General features: G+C 35.7%; 1 protein-coding gene across 1 annotated transcript; it reads right to left on the reverse strand.

Moving 5' to 3' along the window:
* Positions 1-2,014: 2,014 nt before the first annotated feature.
* On the reverse strand, positions 2,015-22,565 carry LOC100377199 (protein zyg-11 homolog). Its single transcript, XM_085503967.1, has 13 exons — positions 22,498-22,565; positions 15,864-16,866; positions 13,248-13,388; positions 13,072-13,130; positions 12,659-12,773; positions 10,349-10,402; positions 9,882-10,040; positions 9,041-9,202; positions 8,323-8,370; positions 6,815-6,882; positions 6,521-6,650; positions 5,197-5,344; positions 2,015-2,960 (listed from the first exon to the last, which is right to left on the reverse strand). The coding sequence occupies exons 1-13, from the start codon at positions 22,563-22,565 to the stop codon at positions 2,812-2,814; spliced, it is 2,304 nt and encodes a 767-aa protein (XP_085360093.1). The 3' UTR covers positions 2,015-2,811.
* Positions 22,566-23,210: the final 645 nt, after the last annotated feature.

Genomic DNA, 23,210 nt, shown 5'->3' on the forward strand with positions numbered 1-23,210 from the left:
AGAGTTACGCTCATGAACAGATATGGGACTGAAGAGCCAAATGACCTGGTCACAGGCTGAGAGGTGGGATGGGTCACTTAAAAGCCACTGTAGAGTTACTCTCATTAACAGATATGGGATTGAAGAGCCAAATGACCTGGTCACAGGCTGAGAGGTGGGATTGGTCACTTAAAAGCCACTGTAGAGTTACGCTCATGTAGAGTTACGCTCATGAACAGATATGGGATTGAAGAGCCAAATGACCTGGTCACAGGGCGAGGGGTGGAATGGGCCACCTAAAGGTCATTGTGGAGTTACTCTCATTAACAGATATGGGATTGAAGAGCCAAATGACCTGGTCACAGGCTGAGAGGTGGGATGGGTCACTTAAAAGCCACTGTAGAGTTACTCTCATTAACAGATATGGGATTGAAGAGCCAAATGACCTGGTCACAGGCTGAGAGGTGGGATGGGTCACTTAAAAGCCACTGTAGAGTTACGCTCATGAACAGATATGGGATTGAAGAGCCAAATGACCTGGTCACAGGCTGAGAGGTGGGATGGGTCACTTAAAAGCCATTGTAGAGTTATGCTCATGAACAGATATGGGACTGAAGAGCCAAATGACCTGGTCACAGGCTGAGAGGTGGAATGGGTCACTTAAAAGCCACTGTAGAGTTACGCTCATGAACAGATATGGGATTGAAGAGCCAAATTACCTGGTCACAGGCTGAGAGGTGGAATGGGTCACTTAAAAGCCATTGTAGAGTTACGCTCATGAACAGATATGGGACTGAAGAGCCAAATGACCTGGTCACAGGCTGAGAGGTGGAATGGGTCACTTAAAAGCCACTGTAGAGTTACTCTCATGAACAGATATGGGATTGAAGAGCCAAATGACCTGGTCACAGGCTGAGAGGTGGAATGGGTCACTTAAAGGTCACTGTAGAGTTACGCTCATGAACAGATATGGGACTGAAGAGCCAAATGACCTGGTCACAGGCTGAGAGGTAGAATGGGTCACTTAAAAGCCACTGTAGAGTTATGCTCATGAACAGATATGGGATTGAAGAGCCAAATGACCTGGTCACAGGCTGAGAGGTGGGATGGGTCACTTAAAGGTCACTGTAGAGTTACTCTTATGAACAGATATGGGATTGAAGAGTCAAATGACCTGGTCACAGGCTGAGAGGTGGGATGGGTCACTTAAAAGCCACTGTAGAGTTACGCTCATGAACAGATATGGGACTGAAGAGCCAAATGACCTGGTCACAGGCTGAGAGGTGGAATGGGTCACTTAAAAGCCACTGTAGAGTTACGCTCATGAACAGATATGGGACTGAAGAGCCAAATGACCTGGTCACAGGCTGAGAGGTGGGATGGGTCACTTAAAGGTCACTGTAGAGTTACTCTTATGAACAGATATGGGATTGAAGAGTCAAATGACCTGGTCACAGGCTGAGAGGTGGGATGGGTCACTTAAAAGCCATTGTAGAGTTACGCTCATGAACAGATATGGGACTGAAGAGCCAAATGACCTGGTCACAGGCTGAGAGGTGGAATGGGTCACTTAAAAGCCACTGTAGAGTTACTCTCATGAACAGATATGGGAATGAAGAGCCAAATGACCTGGTCACAGGCTGAGAGGTGGGATGGGTCACTTAAAAGCCACTGTAGAGTTACGCTCATGAACAGATATGGGATTGAAGAGCCAAATGACCTGGTCACAGGGCGAGGGGTGGAATGGGCCACCTAAAGGTCATTGTGGAGTTACTCTCATTAACAGATATGGGACTGAAGAGCCAAATAACCTTGTCAAATGACAAGATGTGGAATGGATACGATAAAGGCCACTGTGGAGCTACTCTCATGGGCAGATATGGATATGGACCAGCTGAGCCACTCTGGTTAATTCCATAGTATTCATGCACTAAGGCTTGGTGATTGGCCAACTTGTTTTCTTTTAATCACCATTTGAAATTCATTAAAAATGTTTCTAAATATTTTGGTATAAAAACATTTCTGGCTTCATATATTGTAGTGTATATATTATGTAGTATTTATGTTTAATAATTAATTACCTAAATTACAAATAATAATAATGTTATATTGTCCGACAAGTTTTAAATAAGGTTTGTTGCAGCTACTTTTGGAAAAAAAATTTCTGAAACGCAGTTTCAAATAAAAAAAAAAAATGGGTCGAAAGTACCCAAACTAGATTTTGAATTAGTAAACTCAAATTAATGTATTCTGTCAATTTTTCAATTCTAAATTGCCACGACAGTAAGGTTTAACGCTACGAGAAAATCGCAAAATCATTGTTTCTATGGAAACAAGTACTGTTTTAGAAGCCTGAATTTGTATTTGGTTTTTGATAACTTATATTATTTGATAAATGTTCATTTCGCAAAAAATCTATATCAAAGACTACATCTATACTTAACAGCGTTTGTTTCAAATGACAACACAAAGCAGCACATCTTGTTGGTTAACTATTGATGGAAAATTAACAAAATCTAAAATTGTTAAAGATGTATTTATAACTCTTGTGGTGTTGACAAAATGTCTCAAGGGTTTTGTTAAGCAATAAACTTCCTTGGGATTCTTAACAAATCACCGAAAATACACAAGGAAATAATCCAGATGGGGGTTAAAGATGTCTTTATCATCTACAAATTGTCCTCATTTTATCTTCTTTCACATGTTCTACCATGTTCTATGATTACATAAATATTTAATAACATTAAATCGTGAAAACCCTATATATATCTAATATAAAAAGTACTGATTTGTAAATTCAAATACGTGAATCCAATATTGTCTTAATCATATTTATTTGTCGACATGTTGATATTTAATCAGCAATTTTAGGACTTTTGATGCAGTAACTTTGACGTTGATATCAGTTAACGGGTTGTCACAAAGAGACTGCAGTAACGCTATACCCCCGTCAGAGATCAACAATCTGCAGTACTTTTCTTCTGTAGACAAAACATATTCATGTATCAGTATAGACCAGTATCATTACTTGCTTCCTGCTTTGCAGTTTGGACAAATACAAGTATATAGCCTAGGCTGAGGTTGTAGGTGTCAAATGAATCAATCACGATCTGAGATCAGCTAACTCATTTATAGAATCATATACAAGTATATAGCCTAGGCTGAGGTTGTAGGTGTCAAATGAATCAATCACGATCTGAGATCAGCTAACTCATTTATAGAATCATATACAAGTACATTGTATATAGCCTAGGCTGAGGTTGTAGGTGTCAAATGAATCAAACAAGATCTGAGATCAGATAACTCATTTATAGAATCATATACAAGTATATAGCCTAGGCTGAGGTTGTAGGTGTTAAATGAATCAATCACGATCTGAGATCAGCTAACTCATTTATAGAATCATATACAAGTACATTGTATATAGCCTAGGCTGAGGTTGTAGGTGTCAAATGAATCAAACAAGATCTGAGATCAGATAACTCATTTATAGAATCATATACAAGTATATAGCCTAGGCTGAGGTTGTAGGTGTCAAATGAATCAATCACGATCTGAGATCAGCTAACCCATTTATAGAATCATATACAAGTATACAGCCTAGGCTGAGGTTGTAGGTGTCAAATGAATCAATCACGATCTGAGATCAGCTAACTCATTTATAGAATCATATACAAGTATACAGCCTAGGCTGAGGTTGTAGGTGTCAAATGAATCAATCACGATCTGAGATCAGCTAACTCATTTATAGAATCATATACAAGTATACAGCCTAGGCTGAGGTTGTAGGTGTCAAATGAATCAATCACGATCTGAGATCAGCTAACTCATTTATAGAATCATATACAAGTATACAGCCTAGGCTGAGGTTGTAGGTGTCAAATGAATCAATCACAATCTGAGATCAGCTAACTCATTTATAGAATCATATACAAGTATACAGCCTAGGCTGAGGTTGTAGGTGTCAAATGAATCAATCACGATCTGAGATCAGCTACCTCATTTATAGAATCATATACAAGTATATAGCCTAGGCTGAGGTTGTACATATGTAGGTGTCAAATGAATCAATCACGATCTGAGATCAGCTAACTCATTTATAGAATCATATACATTTTTTTAATATTTTTACCATAATTTTGTCAGGCCCTGCGGCAAATTGAAAATCATGTAAATTTTGTCCAAATATGCAAAAATATACAAAAATGAGCACACACAAAAAAACAAAATTTGGCAAAAACTTGACACCCGAAGTGCTAAATAACATGACAGTATCAACATTTCCTGGACTTGCATGTCATGGAAAATAACACATTGCTCACCATATAAACACAGAGATATATTTTCTAATACTCTATTTTTAAATTGGCATTATACAAAAATAACACATATTACAGTTTATGTGAACACTATTCAGACTGACTGATTATTTTGATGCATTGACAAATTAACATGTGAGTTTGGTCAATTCTTAGGACTGATTTATACTGACTGCTTCCAATATTATCAGGCATGTACTTGATGTAAGGCAATATTCAGCTCAAACCTAATATTAATCTGCTACCAACACCACCTTCTGCCATAACAGCAAATGATGAAGTTTATATTTAAAGTCAAATGAACTAGATGTGACAAAAGCAAATATTTGTGAACTCTAAAGTAGAGGGGGGCAAGGGTTATTTTCGTTCAACGTAATTGCAATATTTTTTTTTTCGTACAACGTAAATAGAAAAAATAAATTCCGTAATTCTGTAATCACAGGCTAGACGTACAATGTAATCAATCAAATATTTTTTTCGTACACTGTAAAAATGTGTCATTTTTCTCGGTACGTACAAGAATTTACATACAAATAAAAAAATCATAAAAAAATAATCCAGGAAAATTACATTTCAGAAACTGTAAAACGACTAGATGACACAATTCACTACAAAATTGAATGTCAAGACGTAAAAGGCCCTCTAACCGAATGAAGAGCATTACGAGGGTAATATGCGCATGCGTATCTACACACGACGCAGCAATGGCGGAGAATTTGAGTCGGAGAGCTCTTCGGACCATTCAATTTTCCATTTTTAACACCGTAAACTGTAAAAACTTTTTTTTTTCCTTGTAAATTGTAAAAAGCCCTTTTTATTTCATGTAAAACCGTACCAGCTACCCCCCCTGCCTCCCCTCTAAAGTGAAATTTCATAAATCTATCCCAGAGTTACTCACCATGAATAGTACACACATAAAGTATAGCCCATACTGCCCACAGCTGAGCTGCTGCTGTTTCACAATGTAATAATGAGATAAATGGCTGGAATGATCTGTATGCAACCACTGTACTTTCAGGCATTGTCCAATTATTCACTACTTTGTACTGAAAACAAAACAATGAGAACCTTTGAATTTTCAAGTTTAAGAAATATATAAAATGTGACTCCTGAACTGCATTCGCTAATAAAATTATGACGAAATTGTCACCTGTCAGCTGTTTTGAATCCAATCTGACGTCTCATAATGTTCAATATACATGTACATAGTTTGTATGAAATTTGTCCATCCAAAACCAAGATCAAGATCCATTTTTTAGCATTAAAATGCTTGCCATTCGGCCATCTTGAATTGGATTGTTAAATGAATTTATGTGCAACATGTATAATGTGTATATAAAGTTTAAACATGGCATGTCACAGATGGATCTGGAATAGCCTTTGTTGAAAGAAAATGGCCGCCAGTCAGCCATTTTGAATCCAATCTAAAAAACAAAATGATGTGCAACAAGATCCCATAATGTCCAATCTATTAAATTTGAACAAAATTTGTTCGTATATGACTGAAATCCGGTTCCAAGATTGGCAGAAATGCTTCATTTTGATGAATTTATATCACAAAAATTGTAGCCATCTTGAATCAGATCACAAAAATATTGGACGTGCATATGTATTCCAAGATGTACGATGTATGTTTTTGAAGTTTGAATGTAATCGGTCTAGGCATGTCCAAGATACAGACAGGTGGAGACACCACATAAATGCACACAAGTCAATATAATATTCACATATGAACAATACCATGACTAGGTGTTATGCAAATGAAAATGATTATTATAATTTAAATTGCAAATACTTGCACCAAATCAAATTAACTTGCATTACATAACCTTGATTATAAATTTAAATGTGAATTACACCTAATAGGAGTATTGAATATGTAAATGACCTAATTAACATGCCAAGCATCTAAGTCTAAGCATCTACTCAAAGAATTTCAAATGTCGTTGAAATCCAATCACAAGCAATGGTTGTTGATTTCAAAAGTGGAAATGCCTCAAAGATATGCCTCAGGATATTTAATATAATTGCTCTAATTCCTCAATTTCACCAAGTTCATATAACGGTTAATTCTTTAGTTATGTGATAACAGAAAGCTATACTATGATAAAGAAATAGCAAGACTTACCAGCTGCCCAATAAGTTCAATTCATATCTCTATCGGTAAAGTCCATATTGAAGGTCCACTACTTATAATATGATAAAGAAATAGCAAGACTTACCAGCTGCCCAATAAGTTCATTTCGTATCTCTATCGGTAAAGTCCATATTGAAGGTCCACTACTTATAATATGAGACACAACACCAGCAGCAAAGTAACTCACTTCTATTTTACTACTGTCTAATAAAAGACTAAGATTTATTACATATAATTAGTTACATATCATAAAGTACACTGATAACTATAATTTTGCTGATGTTCTGTACAAGACTACACAAATCTGATTTACTAGCATCTTCACAACAAATCTGATATCATTTTGTATTCATTGTTCTCTAGTGGGAATTTAACTTACTTAAGTTGTTGAATTAGTTCCTGTTTAATCAATAATGTACGAAGCCTCTTAACTTCAGCAACATTGTTCTACAAGAAAAATTAACACAAGGGTTTAGAGCCATGATTATCAGAGGTATTCAATAAAGGAGGGCATAGCCTGTAACATATTCAATTAAAGAAGCTATACAGTGCCCTACCCAGGAATTTAAACCACTGCGGCAGACTAATTTGCATATAATTTGCATATAATTTACATAATAGAAATTGACCAAAGCACCCACACAATAAACAACATATATTTTCAAAAACAATGTGGCACATATTTATTTGCTTCATACAGTGTTCTATTCTTTTGTGCACTTTTGTAATATTAATGAGCTCGGTCACAGTGCAAATATTTTTTTTATTGGAGTCAAAATATTACGTTTCACAATTTAGAAGAGTTTGAATTAAAAAATGAAACATTCTCGAAATGCAAATGCTGCAGACTAAAAACAAACAAATAAATTGTAAAAGGTTAAATGAAACTCATTTGAAACGTTTCAGCCAGGAATATGTTCAGGACTTTCTATAACTATTATATTTACAGTAATGAACGAACAAATAAAACTTCCAAACGATCATCAAAGTCATGATGTGACATAACTCACTTTGCGATGTTATACACCGATTATACAATGTACCAATAATTTCTCTTACTCAGTCATGCCGGGCAAAAAATGTTACTTCTTTTTAACGTAAAATATGACTTAGTTTTATCGGGACCAACCATTTTTGATCACTCGATCGCTTTGGTGAAAAACACAGACCGCCATGATGTTTGTGATCCATTAGTTGACCGGCATGTGTCCTTTGACCTGATGGGTCAAAAACATCATTGACCAATCAGAATGCAGCATGGTAATGCTGATAGAACCCAAAGTTTTCCGAATGGTAGTGATCATAAAAATTTCATTGCGAAAGTAAAGCGATGTTGTAGCACGATGTGTTGGTATGGATTTCAGATGAAAAATGCATGATGGTTTTTGAAAGAGGTGATTAGCAATTTTTAAAAGGTAAAGTTAAAGTCTTGAAAGAAGAGTTTTTACATGATTCGCAATGATAAAAGTTCAAATATATTTTACCCAATCAGCAATAAACAGATTGTTTTTCTTGAGTTGCCTAAACTGATCGTGAACTCTGCTTTGCCCATGTTACATCGGGTGGAATTGATTTTGAAAGAATTTTAGCTTTCAATCTAAAGACTGTTTCAATCATCAAAGCATTTAGTTATGAACAAAGAGGTGCTAATTGACTGTATTGTTTAAAGCCATTATCACATCATGCGACTACATCTAATATTTACAAAATATAATTATAATTATCAAGATTTATCTGAGGGCAGGTACATACAGACCACAACAAATAACTCACTGTCCAATACTTTAATATGAAATATTTTAAAGACATACCCTACCACTTCTACTGAAATTATAAAATTGTGATCTTGTTAATGCACTAAATAATGTAGAAAGTGTTATAACTCACCAATAAACCCAGTACCTTAGTTTGAAGATTTTCTTCATCTGGAAAACACTGTTGAGAAAACACAAATTCACTATCACAAATATGAACAATACGGATTGGTCACTTCCATGACCTCTAAAGGTCACACATCCAGGTACTTGATATTCCATCACAAACTCCCAGATATGACTATATGTTTTAGCTACTAGAGTGAAATGATACTGATAACAAAATTCCCCAATTATGCATGTTTCTCATGTTGTTATAACAACGAAAGTACCAGGATGTATGAACTTTAGGGGTCATGAAAATTGTCTATTTAGGCCAAAAAAAAAAAAATTGTTTTGTTGCCCTCAGCGACAGACCGAGAAATATGAAATATCGGGTCGCGTTTTTTTTTCTCTCTTAATAGGCCCAAATATTAAAAACTCACCATTTTAAGCAATAAAAAAGTGTTTCCTCTAAAAATTAACGATCCTGGACCATTGTTTTATCCCCAGGGTCCCCAGGGGATAAGTGGTGACTTTGAAGCACGGGTTGATTTGTATTTCTCTGACATGTTCTGAGTACTATGAAGTCTATATACCTTGGCTATGTACGATACTCATAGTTTTCACGAGTAAGTAATTTTCCGACTTGAGGGCAACATAAATTTTTTTTATAGGTATGCATATTAGTAAGTAGAAACACCACATTAATTGTTTGATATAAATTAGTGTACGAGAGTACCAGTACAAACCTCTAGCATTTCCAGGAATATCTCCACTCCCTGTTGTTGGATGAATGTGTAGCAGCTGGATGGGCATTCATCTGTTAAATTCCACAAGGCACTCAGAGTGAATTTCAAGGCATAGTCGATGTGCCTTGCTTCAATCTTTTCCTTTACTATGTCCAGTAATTTCTATTTAGCAAGAAAAATATAAAAACATTGGAATTTTACAGGTCTATAATACTGTAAAGGGGGTAATTATTCACTGGGTTTTAATTTTGCTTATTTCGCTGACTGGAAAATGCGCTAAATTAAAACCCAGTGAATATGTAAAATTTAGCATAAAACACATTATCTAAATGATAAAACGGTGAATTTAAAACCCACTGAATATGCATGAAGTGGTAAATTAGTGAAATTTAAACCCAGTGAAAATTAGTCATTTTACAGTAATATATTAAAACAATACAGCTGTACAAGATATATTATTTTACATGTAACACAAACAAAACATTTGAATTTATGCATCTGTTAAACGTGTTGACGTTTTCGATAGTGGTATGGACACCTTTAAAGCGTGGTGGTCGTCGCGCAGCGTGTGTTTGAATTTCATGTAAATAAACAATGTATTTTACACGCATTGTATACATCGCTATGAGTCCCATATTGAACAGGACTTCTTTCGTATTTCATAATTGTGTGCACTTTCACATAAGGTAAGCACTCTACAGTTTTGACATTTTCACTGACAACGTCTATGAAATCATATCTTTACTGTACAATGGTACCGTAAAATCTCTATTAGAAGCTGCATTCCTAATAAAAGTTTCACCCATTCTTTTTGAACAATTGATAATAACAACAGTTTTACCTTCATATTCGACTGGACTGCCAATTGTTCTATTTCTTCTGTATTTATTTTCAAGGCTGCTTCTGATAAAATATACACAGCCATAGTTTTCATTGGATTATCGTCATATGTATGTAAGCACTGCATACAAAGGCTAGCCACCCGGAATCGGTTAAATTTCTGAAAATCAAAAAAATCTGTTTGTCAATCAGCAATATCTTCGATCAGATCACAAACCCAATAATGTCATCCAACTAAGTTTGACTGAAACAGACCTGGTTACCTCCAGGATCTAGTTTAGAACTATATCAAAGTTTTCAATTGAGGCATAATGTACATCCAAAACGACTGCTGATCACCCATAAATGATAAAATAAAAAAATGGCCGATTAATAAATTTTGACACAGACACAAAAACCAGACATACGAATGGACATTTATACAAGACACTACTTCCAATTTGTGTCCAACCAAGTGTTTTTACTTACCACTTCTTTTAGTACTGTATCATTATAAAGAATTAATAAACAGTTCTTTTGAAGCTAAAGGTATAAAAATATAAAATACATTGATAAGTAATTATTATAATCTTCAAGTATTAATTGGGGAGATATGCAATTACGATCCAAATGCAAAGTCAAATGAATTGCGAGATGATCGTCAAATCACATGACAAATTTCTAAAAATAATGCAAATGAGTGATTCTATGAAAGAACTGTTTACTGTTCGCTTTGATCTGTTTACACTAGACTAAGGCACAATTATTTTGTAGTCAGTCAATTATAATCGATCATGTAAGTGCAACTGTCCGAGGTTGGTCAGCTAACAGTCACTGGTGGGATTGAAACATGTTTTGATTTTCATGTTCAGTCAATTGACTGCACACACAGTATTTAACAATTTTGGGACAGGAATTTTGCTAAATTGTTCTTTGTGCCTGGCTAGTTTCAAATTTCAAAGAAAAAACTCAATATTATGTATTTCTTGATTTTCTAATTTAATATGTCTACTACAGTATGGTTTAACGCTCTGAGGAAACCACACACTTATTTTTTCCATGAAAAATTTTTTGGGTGACTTCGATTTTTATTTGCTTTTTGTCATATCGTACTTATCCGTACTTAGCCTAGGCAAAGGCCCACCTCCCACTTTTGACACAATAAAGAAGTTGAGGTCATATCCGGGCACACGCCCAGGGGGTCTTTTTCTACACACAAAAAAAAAAAACAAACTATTTTCTATTCTTTGACTGTGGTTGTATTAACTGTTGACTTTCTTGAAGTCTGTTGTGATGCTTATAAAAATTGTTAATTGCGTAAAACAAGGGGTGAACGCAATATAGCTGTGACAGCTTTCTTCCTTCAGGGCAGCGCGTTCACCGCTCATTTTTTTCAGAATCATAACAGTCAGCAAGTCTATAAAAAATATATATTAAAGCAGGAATGGTAGTTCTCTTTTTGAAATATGTCGTGGCCCTAAAACGGGCCGGCCGTTTAGTTTGTGCTTCCTTAGAAACGATTCAAGCAAATCGTATTAGGAGAGCCGCTAAGCAAGTGTCGCACTCGTTCGGCTTTAGCGTCGTCGACAATGAAACCAATGTTGCAATATTGTAGCAACCTGTACCTGGGAGAGTGGTTGAAATCACGTTATTTTGGCTGTATAAAATATTTTGTAGCAGCTTGCGAATCCATAACTGGGGCCGGAAATTTTGCAATGTCACGCCGAAGACTGCTAACTTTTTTACCATCTTTCATCACCGCTATTGCATTTCTGTCATGAAAACTATTCTTCTGTCGTTGACATGAATGAAAAGTGCCAAGCTGACAGACTGCGAAATCCGTGGATTAAAAGTGCTAAGTCCAAATTGTGCGGGACGATATCGACGAACTTCAGGAATAAGTTGTAGGGATTTTGTTCGACGACTACAGTGATGCCGACTTGGACTTTGAGGGTTTTGAGTTTGACGAAGATGGCAATGGACGTTCAAATAAAAATCTGAGAAGTTTTTTCAAACAGCTATGAATTTTTATAATTTTTACTGTGTAAATTTGTAAATTATTATTGATTTTGTATGAGGGTTGATTCGCAATTTGTGGAGACCGGAAATCATTTTACGCAGTTTAACCCCTGACATTTTAATTCATTTTGAGTTCACGCGTATTGGGCGTGTTTGACGGCGAGAAAATCCTAATTCAAATGATTCCACACTGTCGATTTTTATTATTTCTGGTTTATTTGTCACATTATAAGCAATACATTATTTTTGTTTTACTTCTAATGTTGCATATTGTTTATTTATTTCTGTTGCATGTTTTCATTTGCCGTTCTATTCCCTGCCGCAGTTCGATCTGCGTGTTATCGCGAATTTTCGGTTTTTTTGCCGGGGATCTCCTGGCAAACGCCCACCCCTTCTTTTTGGCAATTTTCCATGTTCAGGACCCTGGGCTTATACCTGGATAAATATGAAACCTTTCACGGTATACAAATTTGACATGCTTTTTAAATTTCTACAATTGTTATTAGTTATAAACATCCATCCCTAACAATTTGAGTGCCATCTACAAAATGTTTTTTATAGTCTGCTTCTCCTCGCATAAAATGTTGATTAAAATTTACAAAATCTTTTGATAAAAAACCAAAAGGAATAACTAAAAACTATCTGTATTGTCCAAAATGATGACAAAATTTGGTGATTATTTTACGAAAAGTGAAAATATTTGCATTGAATTTTGAGCAGGAAAATAATTGCCACTCAAAGGGGTAAATAAGACATACAAGCTACAATGGAACCACATACCTGTTGACTGTACAAAAATGTCTTCATTGCAGCAAGTGCTAACTCTACAATCTGACTAAGGATGGAGATATGTAGTCTATCATGAAAACTTTTCACTAAGTTAAACATGGTTGCACTGAAGACAAGGTAATACAAAAAATCATTAATAAACTGAAAATTATACAATCAACAATACGTGTGATATTGTGATTATATTTGTTCTATTAGAAGCATATTCTTAAACTGAAGCAACTAAAAATGAATTGTCTACTGGATTATAAAAATACAAGAACAAAAATTTCTCCCATTTTAGATAACCACTGTAAGTTACACTAATAAATCAGTAAACATTTTTTTTATTTTATAAAAACATCTTTTCCCACACTAATTTAAAAGAAATTAAAAAGTATCACCATGGTAACGTGTCAACCTACCTGCCTGCCATCTGAATGTTAAGGTGAGTTGGGAAATTACGTAAAGTTACAAATATTGCCTAGAAAAACAAAAATAGTTCTTTTTAAAATTAGTAATTCAAGCCTTGTGAATATGTGACGAGTTCAGTTCTGCATTTATTAGCTGAGTCACAGTATGTTTATAATAACAAACTTACTTTAATCATGGCATAGTCCGACAGTAAAGTGTTCTGTGTGAGGCTAAATAAATGAAATAGTGTTTTCTGTGCATAATGACATCTATTGCTATAGAAAGTCAACGCAGTTATCAGCTGTCTTTCATTAGCTGTACCAGTGACCTGATAAAATAATCAAAGAAAGTTTAGAGAGAGCTCCAATGTGCTGAGAGTATTGGATAAAAGGCCTGATATAGATACAGGGAATATTTGAGTGTGAAGATAGGCCGAATAATCAAGCAGCCTGTCAGCTGATATAGTTACCTAGTAGTGAAAACAATTTATCTGATTCATTGTACTGTAAAATACTTTATTTTAGCTGGAATTAATTTTCACTGAAAAGACTTTTTGGGCATTTTATTTTCATTGATTTTTGAAAAGTTGAATGTAAAATATAGAAAACAAGTCATTGTCAATGACACGTCCCCGTTCCGTTCATATTTGAGTGACATATACATTCAAAGCAGATCATGACCGAAATCTCAGACCACTGAGATAATGTATGATGTGTATGCGAAGTTTGAACTTGATCTGTCCAGGCATGTCTGAGATATGGATCGAAAACTTAAATTCTTTAAAACAAAATGGCCGCCAGTCGGCCATTTTGAAATTGATCCGAAGAAAACTTGGTGTGCACAAGCTTATATTATGTTTAATAAATGCACTGAATCTGAACAAAATCCATCCATGCATGACTGAGATCCGGTTCCGGAATTGTGAAAATACGTGATTTTGATGCATTTTCGGCCTTAAAATGGCCATCATTCAGCTATTGTTAAGCGGATCATGAAACAAATGCACATATCTATTTGTGACATGATGTACCATGTGTGTGTGAAGTTTGAATTTGATCAATCTAGACATGTCTCGGAGACGGATCCAGAACTGAATTCTTTAAAACAAAATGGCCGCCAGTCGGCCATTTCGAACTTGATCCGAAAAAAAAAAATGACGTGCATCAAGGTCCTATTATGTTTAATGTATGTACCAAATTTGAACAAAATCCGTCCATGCATAACTGAGATCCGGGTCCGGAATGGTGAAAATGTGTGATTTCAATGCATTTTCGGCCTTAAAGCGGCCGCCATTTGGCTATCGTTAATGAGATCATGAAACAAATGCACATACATATTTGTGACATGATGTACCTTGTGTGTGTGAAGTTTGAACTTGATCAATCCAGGCATGTCTCAGATACAAATCCAGAAATAAATTCTTTAAAACAAAATGGCCGCCAGTCGGCCATTTCAAACCCGATCCAAAAAAAAAATGACGTGCATCAAGGTCCTATTATGTTTAATGTATGTACCAAATTTGAACAAAATCTGTCCATGCATAACTGAGATCCGGGTTCGGAATGGTGAAAATGTGCGATTTTGATGCATTTTCGGCCTTAAAATGGCCGCTATTCGGCTATCGTTAATCGGATCATGAAAAAAATGCATGTGCATATGTCTCATATAATGTGTGATTATATGAGTAAAGTTTGAACTTAATCGGTCAATGCATGTTCGAGATACAGGTGATCACGGACGCACACAGGGCAAACCATAAGTCCCCGTTTTCGGATTATGACCGAACGGGGACTAAAAAGGTATATTCGCTGGATTTTATTTTCACTGAATCATTCCTTCAGCGAAAATAGCAAAAATTAATTCCAAGCCAAAATAAAGTATTTATAAGTATTAGAAGTATTAGAAGTATTAGAAGCCACATTCCTAATAGAAGTCACACCCATGCTTTTTGAATAATTGAGAACCAAAAATTCATCATTTCTCATATATGCATTGTACCATTTTAATAGAAGCCGCGGTTTCTAATACAGATTTTAGCATCATTCTAAGGTCTATGATTTTAGTAAGTATGTACAGAGTTCAATGCAAAACTCACAAAGTCTGTGGATTATCTCATATTACATGTACTACATGTACATACAATTTTCACTAAAATGCATTGAATGTCTGATTGAGACGTCAGTGGAAAAGCTAAAAACTTGCTGAATATTATGCACGGATTTCAGCTCCAATCTATTCAGGTATGTGGCTTACCACACAGTACATACAAGCATATAACCAAGTTTCATTGAATTCTATAGACTGAGGTTCTTGAGATCACAAAATAACTGCAAATTTTATGCAAAATAGATATTCAATATGCAAAAATTTCTAACAAGATCTAGTCATTTTTGTGGATTATCTCCAAGTACTTGTATGTACTATGTTTCATAAAGTAGTTTTTGAGATATACAAAAACATTCAGCAAATGTTAAATTATTTAAATGCAAATTAGGCAATTAATATGCAAGGTTTTTCAAACCAAAACTAATCATGTTTGTGGAATATCCCAGCCCATCTACATGTCATGTTTCAATGAATTCTGAAAAGTGCTTCTGAAGATATCAAGGGAACAGCTAGAATTATGCTAATTATTATGTAAATGAAGTAATTAGTGTGTGAAGATCTCCACCAAAAACTAATTGTTTTATTGATACATTGTATCCAAAGATTATCAGACTTGTGCTTTGATTCAGTGACACACAAATACATGTTTAACTAATTGACTTGGATTTATATACACAAACAAAATCTAGATTGTTACCTGCAGGTCTGCATTAAACTCGTCATTTCCTTCATCTGATATATAATCAGCATCGCACAAAGGCGTTAACATCAAACCAACAAACTGGAGGGAAGGATGATTGGACAAAAACCCCTTAAGTATCGGAGCGTCAATACACTTCCAACCTGATAGATCTATTGCTGTGATACACGGCAAACATTCGTCATCGGCCAAAAACTCATTAACAGCAATTCCCACTTGAGAATCATTCATTATACGAGCGCTATTAAACTCGGCGTTTTTGGAAATATCTAGATGACATAAACGTTTCATGCTGCTTAATGTAGAGAATAATTCGGCTCCCGTTGACAGATCGGCCAATATCAACGATTTTAAACTATCTTGATATTTTTCCAGGCATTTGATATCAGTGACTTTGGTTTGCGAAATATCTAAACATTCCAACTTAGTGATTTTGTCAGTTAGAATTTGTAATATAGCATCATTAGTGTCGGTTTTACTGATTGTTAGGTGCGATAGCGATCGTAACTCGGACCAAAGACCTGATACGTATTCTGGTTGGCGATAGTTTACAAATAGATTAACAGCACTGAGGTTAAGTACTTGTAAGTGATTAATGGTCCATAGACTGAGTGACTCCAGCACGTCATTGCCGCTTATAGCGTGTCTGCCCGTCCAAGACGATGAGATGTCTAAGTCAACCAATTTATGTTTGGATAAAAACCGCAGAGCATGTGGTGTTATCTTGGCATCCTTCAAGTGTGCTCTCTTAAGCTGAGTGGTTGTGGGGTTTGCAAATAGACTCAGTAGTACGTCATCGATAGGCCGCTTCTCATTAAGTCTCTGCAACAGCGAATCTGCCAGGTCAGCATGTAGGAAGATATCTTTGTATTTCAGGTAAATTACCTGTTGGTCGTCTTCTCTACAGGGGTAGCAAAGTTTATTTAGATTACTGGAAATGAACTGGAGGCAGATATCTTGTAATGTATCGGCAGAGATACAGAACATCATCTTGACAAACCTGCAAGAAAACACACAGAATACATTTACAGATTTACATAATATCATGCTTTTTTGTTTTGTTTTTGTCATTATTGTCTCCTGACTTTATTATGTGATGATAGTACAAATACCATATTTTCTCTATTAAATGCACACCTCCAATAGAAATGCATAAGTTGCATTTATACACTATTGAAACATTGGAATCAGCTATTCTACGTCAGCTATTTACCTGGTATTGTTTATTTTTATTTCTGTGGTTTTTATTTTTACTTGATTGACTTTTCTCAACGAAAAAGTAGCCATCCTTCTGAGGCACTTTGTTCTGGACAGGGCTTCGTCTGACTGTAAACAGAGTAGTGTCGCTGTACAAAACAGCAACTTGAACTTGTTAAGTCTTTCTTTTAAAATATATTTTGGACAATTATTGATGAAAACAAATATTTCGTGCAATTTCTACCAGACTTTGTCCACTCAAGAACGATGAAAAAACACTGTCTCATGTTTTCTGGGATGCAAAGTCACATTTTTACCGATTTGTTCACAGCTAGAAACCTGCCTACTAGTAGAACTACTGAATAAAAGTTGAATTCCAGGGTTTCCCCAACCAACCTGTCTAGTTATAGTGGACTTGTTTCATTTCTACAGGGAGCACAGGTTTATGAAAATTGCTATTATGTATTTAACAACAATAAGGCATACAAATTCTTTTCATTTTAAATAAATAGTGAATAGTGAATTACTACATTGTATTTCATGTATTGTATCATTGTATCACATTATGCATTTATTAGGTTTATTTACGCATGTTCTCTCCCCCTTTCAGATAATGATACGGTCCAAATCGCACACTCACCCAAATGAAACCACTTCCTCCAATCAAAAATACAATCATTTTGTTTGCTCATACATTGGAAGATTTTAATTTTATAACATGAATGTTGTCTCGTATTTTGCACATGTTGCAATGACACAAGCGCCACCTGACTGATTATAGGTTAGTTTACTGTTTCAATCTGTCATTACTAATATCAGTCAGTCGCTGGTATGTAAATAAATCCTGGAAATGAATATCACATATATCAGCCTCCACACTATTATTAACTTTTAGCAGGCAGTGGAAGCTAGCAAACACACCAAGCAAACAGTGGAAGCTAGCAGACACTCTCAGCAGGCAGTGGAAGCTAGCAGACACACTAGCGGCCACAGTTTATCAGGCATGTAACAATTCTTTGATTCAATGTTTATAATATTTATTTTCATCAAGTAATCATTGTTTAAGGTAGAGATGCAGGTTCGTGGGCACTTTGGAGTGAATTATTTTTTTTTTTTACTTTTTATTATCTCACAAACAGTCTTGGCTATAGACTGTTAAAATTTTGTAGAATTGTGAATAGTGGAACATACTCAAAAAACGATTTTAAAATATAGATAACAGGTGCAAACATTCTCTCTTTTGAATGCTTAGCAAGATTTAGCAAGGCTGTACATAATTAATAAAAAAGAAACATGGTGAAAAAAAGAAATGACGGGATCTCCATATTATGCACTATATTTAACTTTTAACAAAACGCTGATACATTTAAATTTGGAACTGTTACAGCCATTTTAATTAAGAGCATTAGCAAACTTCTCACTGAGTGAATTGTTATGCAAATTAGCAATTATCTCAGCTTCTTTTTAGTGAACATCCCAGAACTTTTAAAAAAAATAACTCCTAGACGCTTTGACCTTTTGTTTTGAAATTTTCACAAATGATTGACAATGTGTTTATCTTCAAAACTCCGTGGGGGCATTGTTTTTGGTTGAACAGTGTTACAACAATCGTACAGACAACTGGGTGTTAATTTATGCATAAACTTGACGTAGTGAAATTTGGGCTGCTGCCCTGCAAAATTGACAACTGGTAGACAGTTTTCAAGACGGCACTTTTTTCATAGTAAACAGATGTACCCATAAACCAATTTTGACAGGAAACAGAAGCATGGTTTAGGAGCTTTTTTTTTTAAATCACTTTTGACCAAAAAGCACATTTTTGTGCATATTTCAAACTAGTGTTCATAAAAAAAAAATACTAACAAAATTTTAAAATTCATACAATAAGCTTTCCGAAAATATATAGTTTTGTGGAAGGAAGGTCATCTTGGTTTTCTAATTAACTAATTAAAATACCTGTCAGGTAAACTGCATCTCTACCTTAATCTCAATTTATTAAAGTAAATCAGGGTTTTCAATCCACCTATTCACTACGTTTAATTACCCACCATAGACTATTCTGAACAGTAGGCATCAATCTGTGATTCAGCCAATGACGAGGGAGAAATCTAGGTCACGTGACCAAGGTCAAGAGGTCAGCGCCATCTTGAGTCAAGAATAATTAAAAATGGTGACAAAGGTCAAATGCATTGTTATGCTAATTTGATTTTCAGCATTCAGTTGACAAAAAAATGTAATTTTCTCAGTTATGTAAATTGAAACCAAAACGTTATCGACAAGATTCCAAGGACGACAGTGACAACCACCAAAACGCAATTGAAGGCAAATAAACACGTGATGCACAAAAAACTGATTCTTGTAGCCTAATGTAGGGGACTAAACCATTGTTTACCTCTATGGGAAATAGAAATTACTTGCTTTTGAAGGTGTCATAATAAGCGAGGGTGAAAACTGTTTTTATGCTATGAAAAAGTGAAGACTGAAGTTTTTTGTTTGATTGCTTAACACTTTTAGAGTGCACATACCTAAGCAATTAATGATTAAGCCCACAATCTGGGAAGTCTGAATTACTAAACGAAGTACAGGACGACGAAGCAGAAATATCCAAGAACCAACACATACCAAAATTTACATCTTAAATGTAAATATTCGTGGTATAATTTAAGTCTAACCTGACCTGAAGTGAGAATTTGTTACTGCTATAAATATCCAAACATATTTTAGTATGAGGTAGTAACAATGATTACTTTATGAAAAAGGGTAATACAAACATTGATTCAAAGCAGTGCTATGCCTGATAGACTGTGGCTGCTAGTGTGTCTGCTAACTGCCACTGTTTGCAGGGAGTGTCTGCTAACTTCAGCCAAGTCCGTTATTAAAAGAAGAACGCAAGCAAGCGAGACCGTCAACGTGTAAAATCTCAATTTAGAACTGTTTATTTAAATAATTCAATCGTCTTGCATTGAAGCGCTTTTTTCGTGCTGGATTTTGAATGACGAAAACCAAATTGAAGTACGTCCATGAAGGGATCATGTGAAGCGATAGCACACTATCATGTCACCAGTCAGACACCTTCAGCTGATACGTGAAAAATAATTCCCGATCTTATCTAGTCCTACCTTACACCGGTTATCCAAACAATTTACTAGGATTTGTCCTCACAAGACTTGCTCAACACAACATTAAGTTGAAGAACTTAGCGGTATCGGCCATTTTGGTTCGCGTTCCCGTCACAAGATGGCGCAATTTGTAATCATCATGAGTCATATGTAAGTTGAGTCCCGGGTTGAGTCACAGTCAGCTGGCGCAAACGTGATACTAGTAATAAAATAAATACGATATTTACTATATGGGGGCCGCCATCTTGAGATATTTACTATACTATACTTAATGCGGCGATCTTCAAGTTTTTCGAGCATCAGTTCCAAATGAATTTCGTTTGTGGATAAAAAAAAGCGTTATCAGCATAGGATATACGTGCACAGTCCCACAGAGATTCGTGCTCGCACGAGGGGATTCAGCATCAGTTGGCAAGCCCTTGTACACAGTCCCTGTTAGGAACCGGACTGTGGTATGTCTTTGGTATCCGTTTGCGATAACGCTTGAAATTCATTGTATAATATTTGACGTGATCTTTCCGAAATGGTTCTTGATTTTTGTGAATAGTTCGCAATTATGATCGCCAGGCGCGGATTTAGGGGGCAAATCAATTGACAGACAGCCCACCGAAGGTCTACTTCGGTCACGTCAATTAGAGTGCGCGCCCCCGTACCGAATTTCTGGATCCGCCAGTGATCGCCAACGATGGCGTCCACGAATAGTTTGTCTAGTTCTGGTCGTTCAAATGGTTTTATAATAACTGTAATTTCTTCAGTGAAGCTTCCAGACTCGCCTGGATCGGTTATATTTGGAAATGGTTGACGTTTAATATGAATAGCTATATCAAAAGTGAAGTCACAAAACTAGACTTGAATCCTGTTATACAACAATAGGAACAGTACCAGCGTTAATATCTACTCTATATTCGGTTTCCGTCTCTGTCGACATGTGTGGAACGAGATGACGTCAGTTTTCTCCCAATCACACCAACTTTGATGTCTTATTGTCTTTGTAATGCAAGATTTTTGCATCAAATCTATTGGTTTTATTGTTAATTGAATCATTCCCTTAAAAACTAAAATGTATCTTTATCGCAGACATCTGTCAGATGTCTTAATTATAATATTAAGACATTCCACAGTCCCACAAACCAAAATAATACAGAGCGAACATATTACTTACATTTAGCAATAGCTTATAATTTATTATATTGAAACCGACACCAAATGCAAAGTACTAGTAGTTTAAAAGGCATGCGCGAGATATATGGGTCTCATCAGAGGTACATTACTTGGGGTTTGCAACTCGCATAGTACTGTATGGTGACATCATGTCAAGATCCCATTCAAGTCTCTTCTCGTAGATAGCGAGACTGAGGCTACGACCTTCTGACATGACGCATATCAATGTTCAAGGTTTGTAATGAAAAAAATAAACTTTTCTTGTCACCATCATAGTGAAAAATGTAATACATCGAAAATGTACAGAAAATATAGTTCTCGTAATCCGTCATATCGTGGGCAGCTATTTTGATCCACCTGGACATCCCAGTATCCTAGTTACCTCGGGCATGCGCATTCGCATTTTTTCTGAGTTGGAACGCTTATGCGAGAGCGAGATTGTGACGGGATCTTGGTATCATGTCACCGTAGTTACAAACCCCAAGTAATGTACCTCTGGTCTCATATAAACAAAGATGGCGACTTTGACTGTTGTGCAGATCAACAAGTACGAACTGAGATGTTTCCAAGCTTTAATTAAGTAATTTTTAGGTGATTGTAAGATATCGAAGGAGTCACCGGCGGTAATTAGTGCAAGACGCACCCAGGTCAAACCTTATACTTGTGATTTCCATTTAACGCATTGGATTGTGGGAAAATCAATGTTCATCAACACAAATGTCGCACATGCGCAGCGCGACGACCACCGCGCTTGAGCACTCTTTTAAACATCGCAAATGTCTAAATAAGTGCCCATAATGAATAATGATGAAACATAACTTAGTTACCAAACTCTCGAGTGTATCTATAGGGTATTTATAATAAAATATTGTATACCTCTACTTTCACGGCATTGTGGATTGCACTGTGTATTGAAAGCAATAATCAGAAAACGCTTAATGTCGAGATAATACATAACATACCTATATACACAAATACACAAAGGAGCAATTTTTTTACCTGAGTTCTTATGTCTGCCATTTGCACACGCTTTTCCATATCGTGATGTTATTCCTCAAATAACCTCTCCACTGATACCAAACAAAATACTGTTTTCATTATGTTTGTATTTATGGGTATTTTTTTAGAGCAACTTTCCCTTTTTGTGTACCAACCTTTCTACAGTTTTAAGCGCCAATAACTGGAAACCTTCCATGATTGTCCAGATTGCTTTCAAAAACATTTTGTCTATAAAATTCCCTAAATGAGAAAAGGGTTTCACAGTCACCTATACCAGCTCACATGCTCTACAATTTCAGTCTGTAGATTGTTCTGAAATGCTTAAAAATAATGTTTGTCATATATTCAACAACGTAGCAACATGTATTCTTAACACATTTCAACAACTAAGAGCGCCGCCAGACTTCGGATTGCCGGTAGATTTACGAATTCAGCCTCGTTTTGAATGGTATGCACAATATGAATAGGAAACACGCAGATCAACCGTGAAGCACACTTTTCGAACAAGAAAATTTCGCTGAGAGCAGGTTACCAACCTGGATTTTCCTATTTAAAAAATGCCGAGATTTCTCGCGTCAGACTACTTGTCTAAGGTAAGTATCATATTGCAATTGATTTCATCATATGCGACGAAATAGAGGTAGCATAAATTTCATTTCAAGTACAGCAGACATGTCTGTGCTGCAGACGACTTTTCAAAGAATCAATCAAATCAAATGTTCTAAGACCCGGGGTTTTGTCGTTTTGTGGACAGGTTAGATGAGTATATTAGTTGCAATCGTTTTTGTAAAAAGTCATCTGGCGACAATGTGTGCCGGATATACTAGTACTGAAACTGAATAAAGTCAACATTGTGCATTCTGTAATG

This window comes from Saccoglossus kowalevskii, chromosome 9, assembly GCF_978046115.1.
Source record: "Saccoglossus kowalevskii chromosome 9, keSacKowa6.1, whole genome shotgun sequence".
Lineage (NCBI taxonomy): Eukaryota > Metazoa > Hemichordata > Enteropneusta > Harrimaniidae > Saccoglossus > Saccoglossus kowalevskii.

What these genes read in the sequence shown, in the direction of transcription:
- LOC100377199 (XM_085503967.1), bottom strand. Translation starts at nt 22,565, where the DNA reads ATGTTTTTGAAAGCAATCTGGACAATCATGGAAGGTTTCCAGTTATTG. An exon ending in AACATTCAGATGGCAGGCAG is followed by an intron (nt 12,774 to 13,071) that starts GTAGGTTGACAC and finishes CCTTGTCTTCAG; the next exon opens with TGCAACCATGTTTAACTTAG. An exon ending in CATTTTTGTACAGTCAACAG is followed by an intron (nt 10,403 to 12,658) that starts GTATGTGGTTCC and finishes TTATACCTTTAG; the next exon opens with CTTCAAAAGAACTGTTTATT.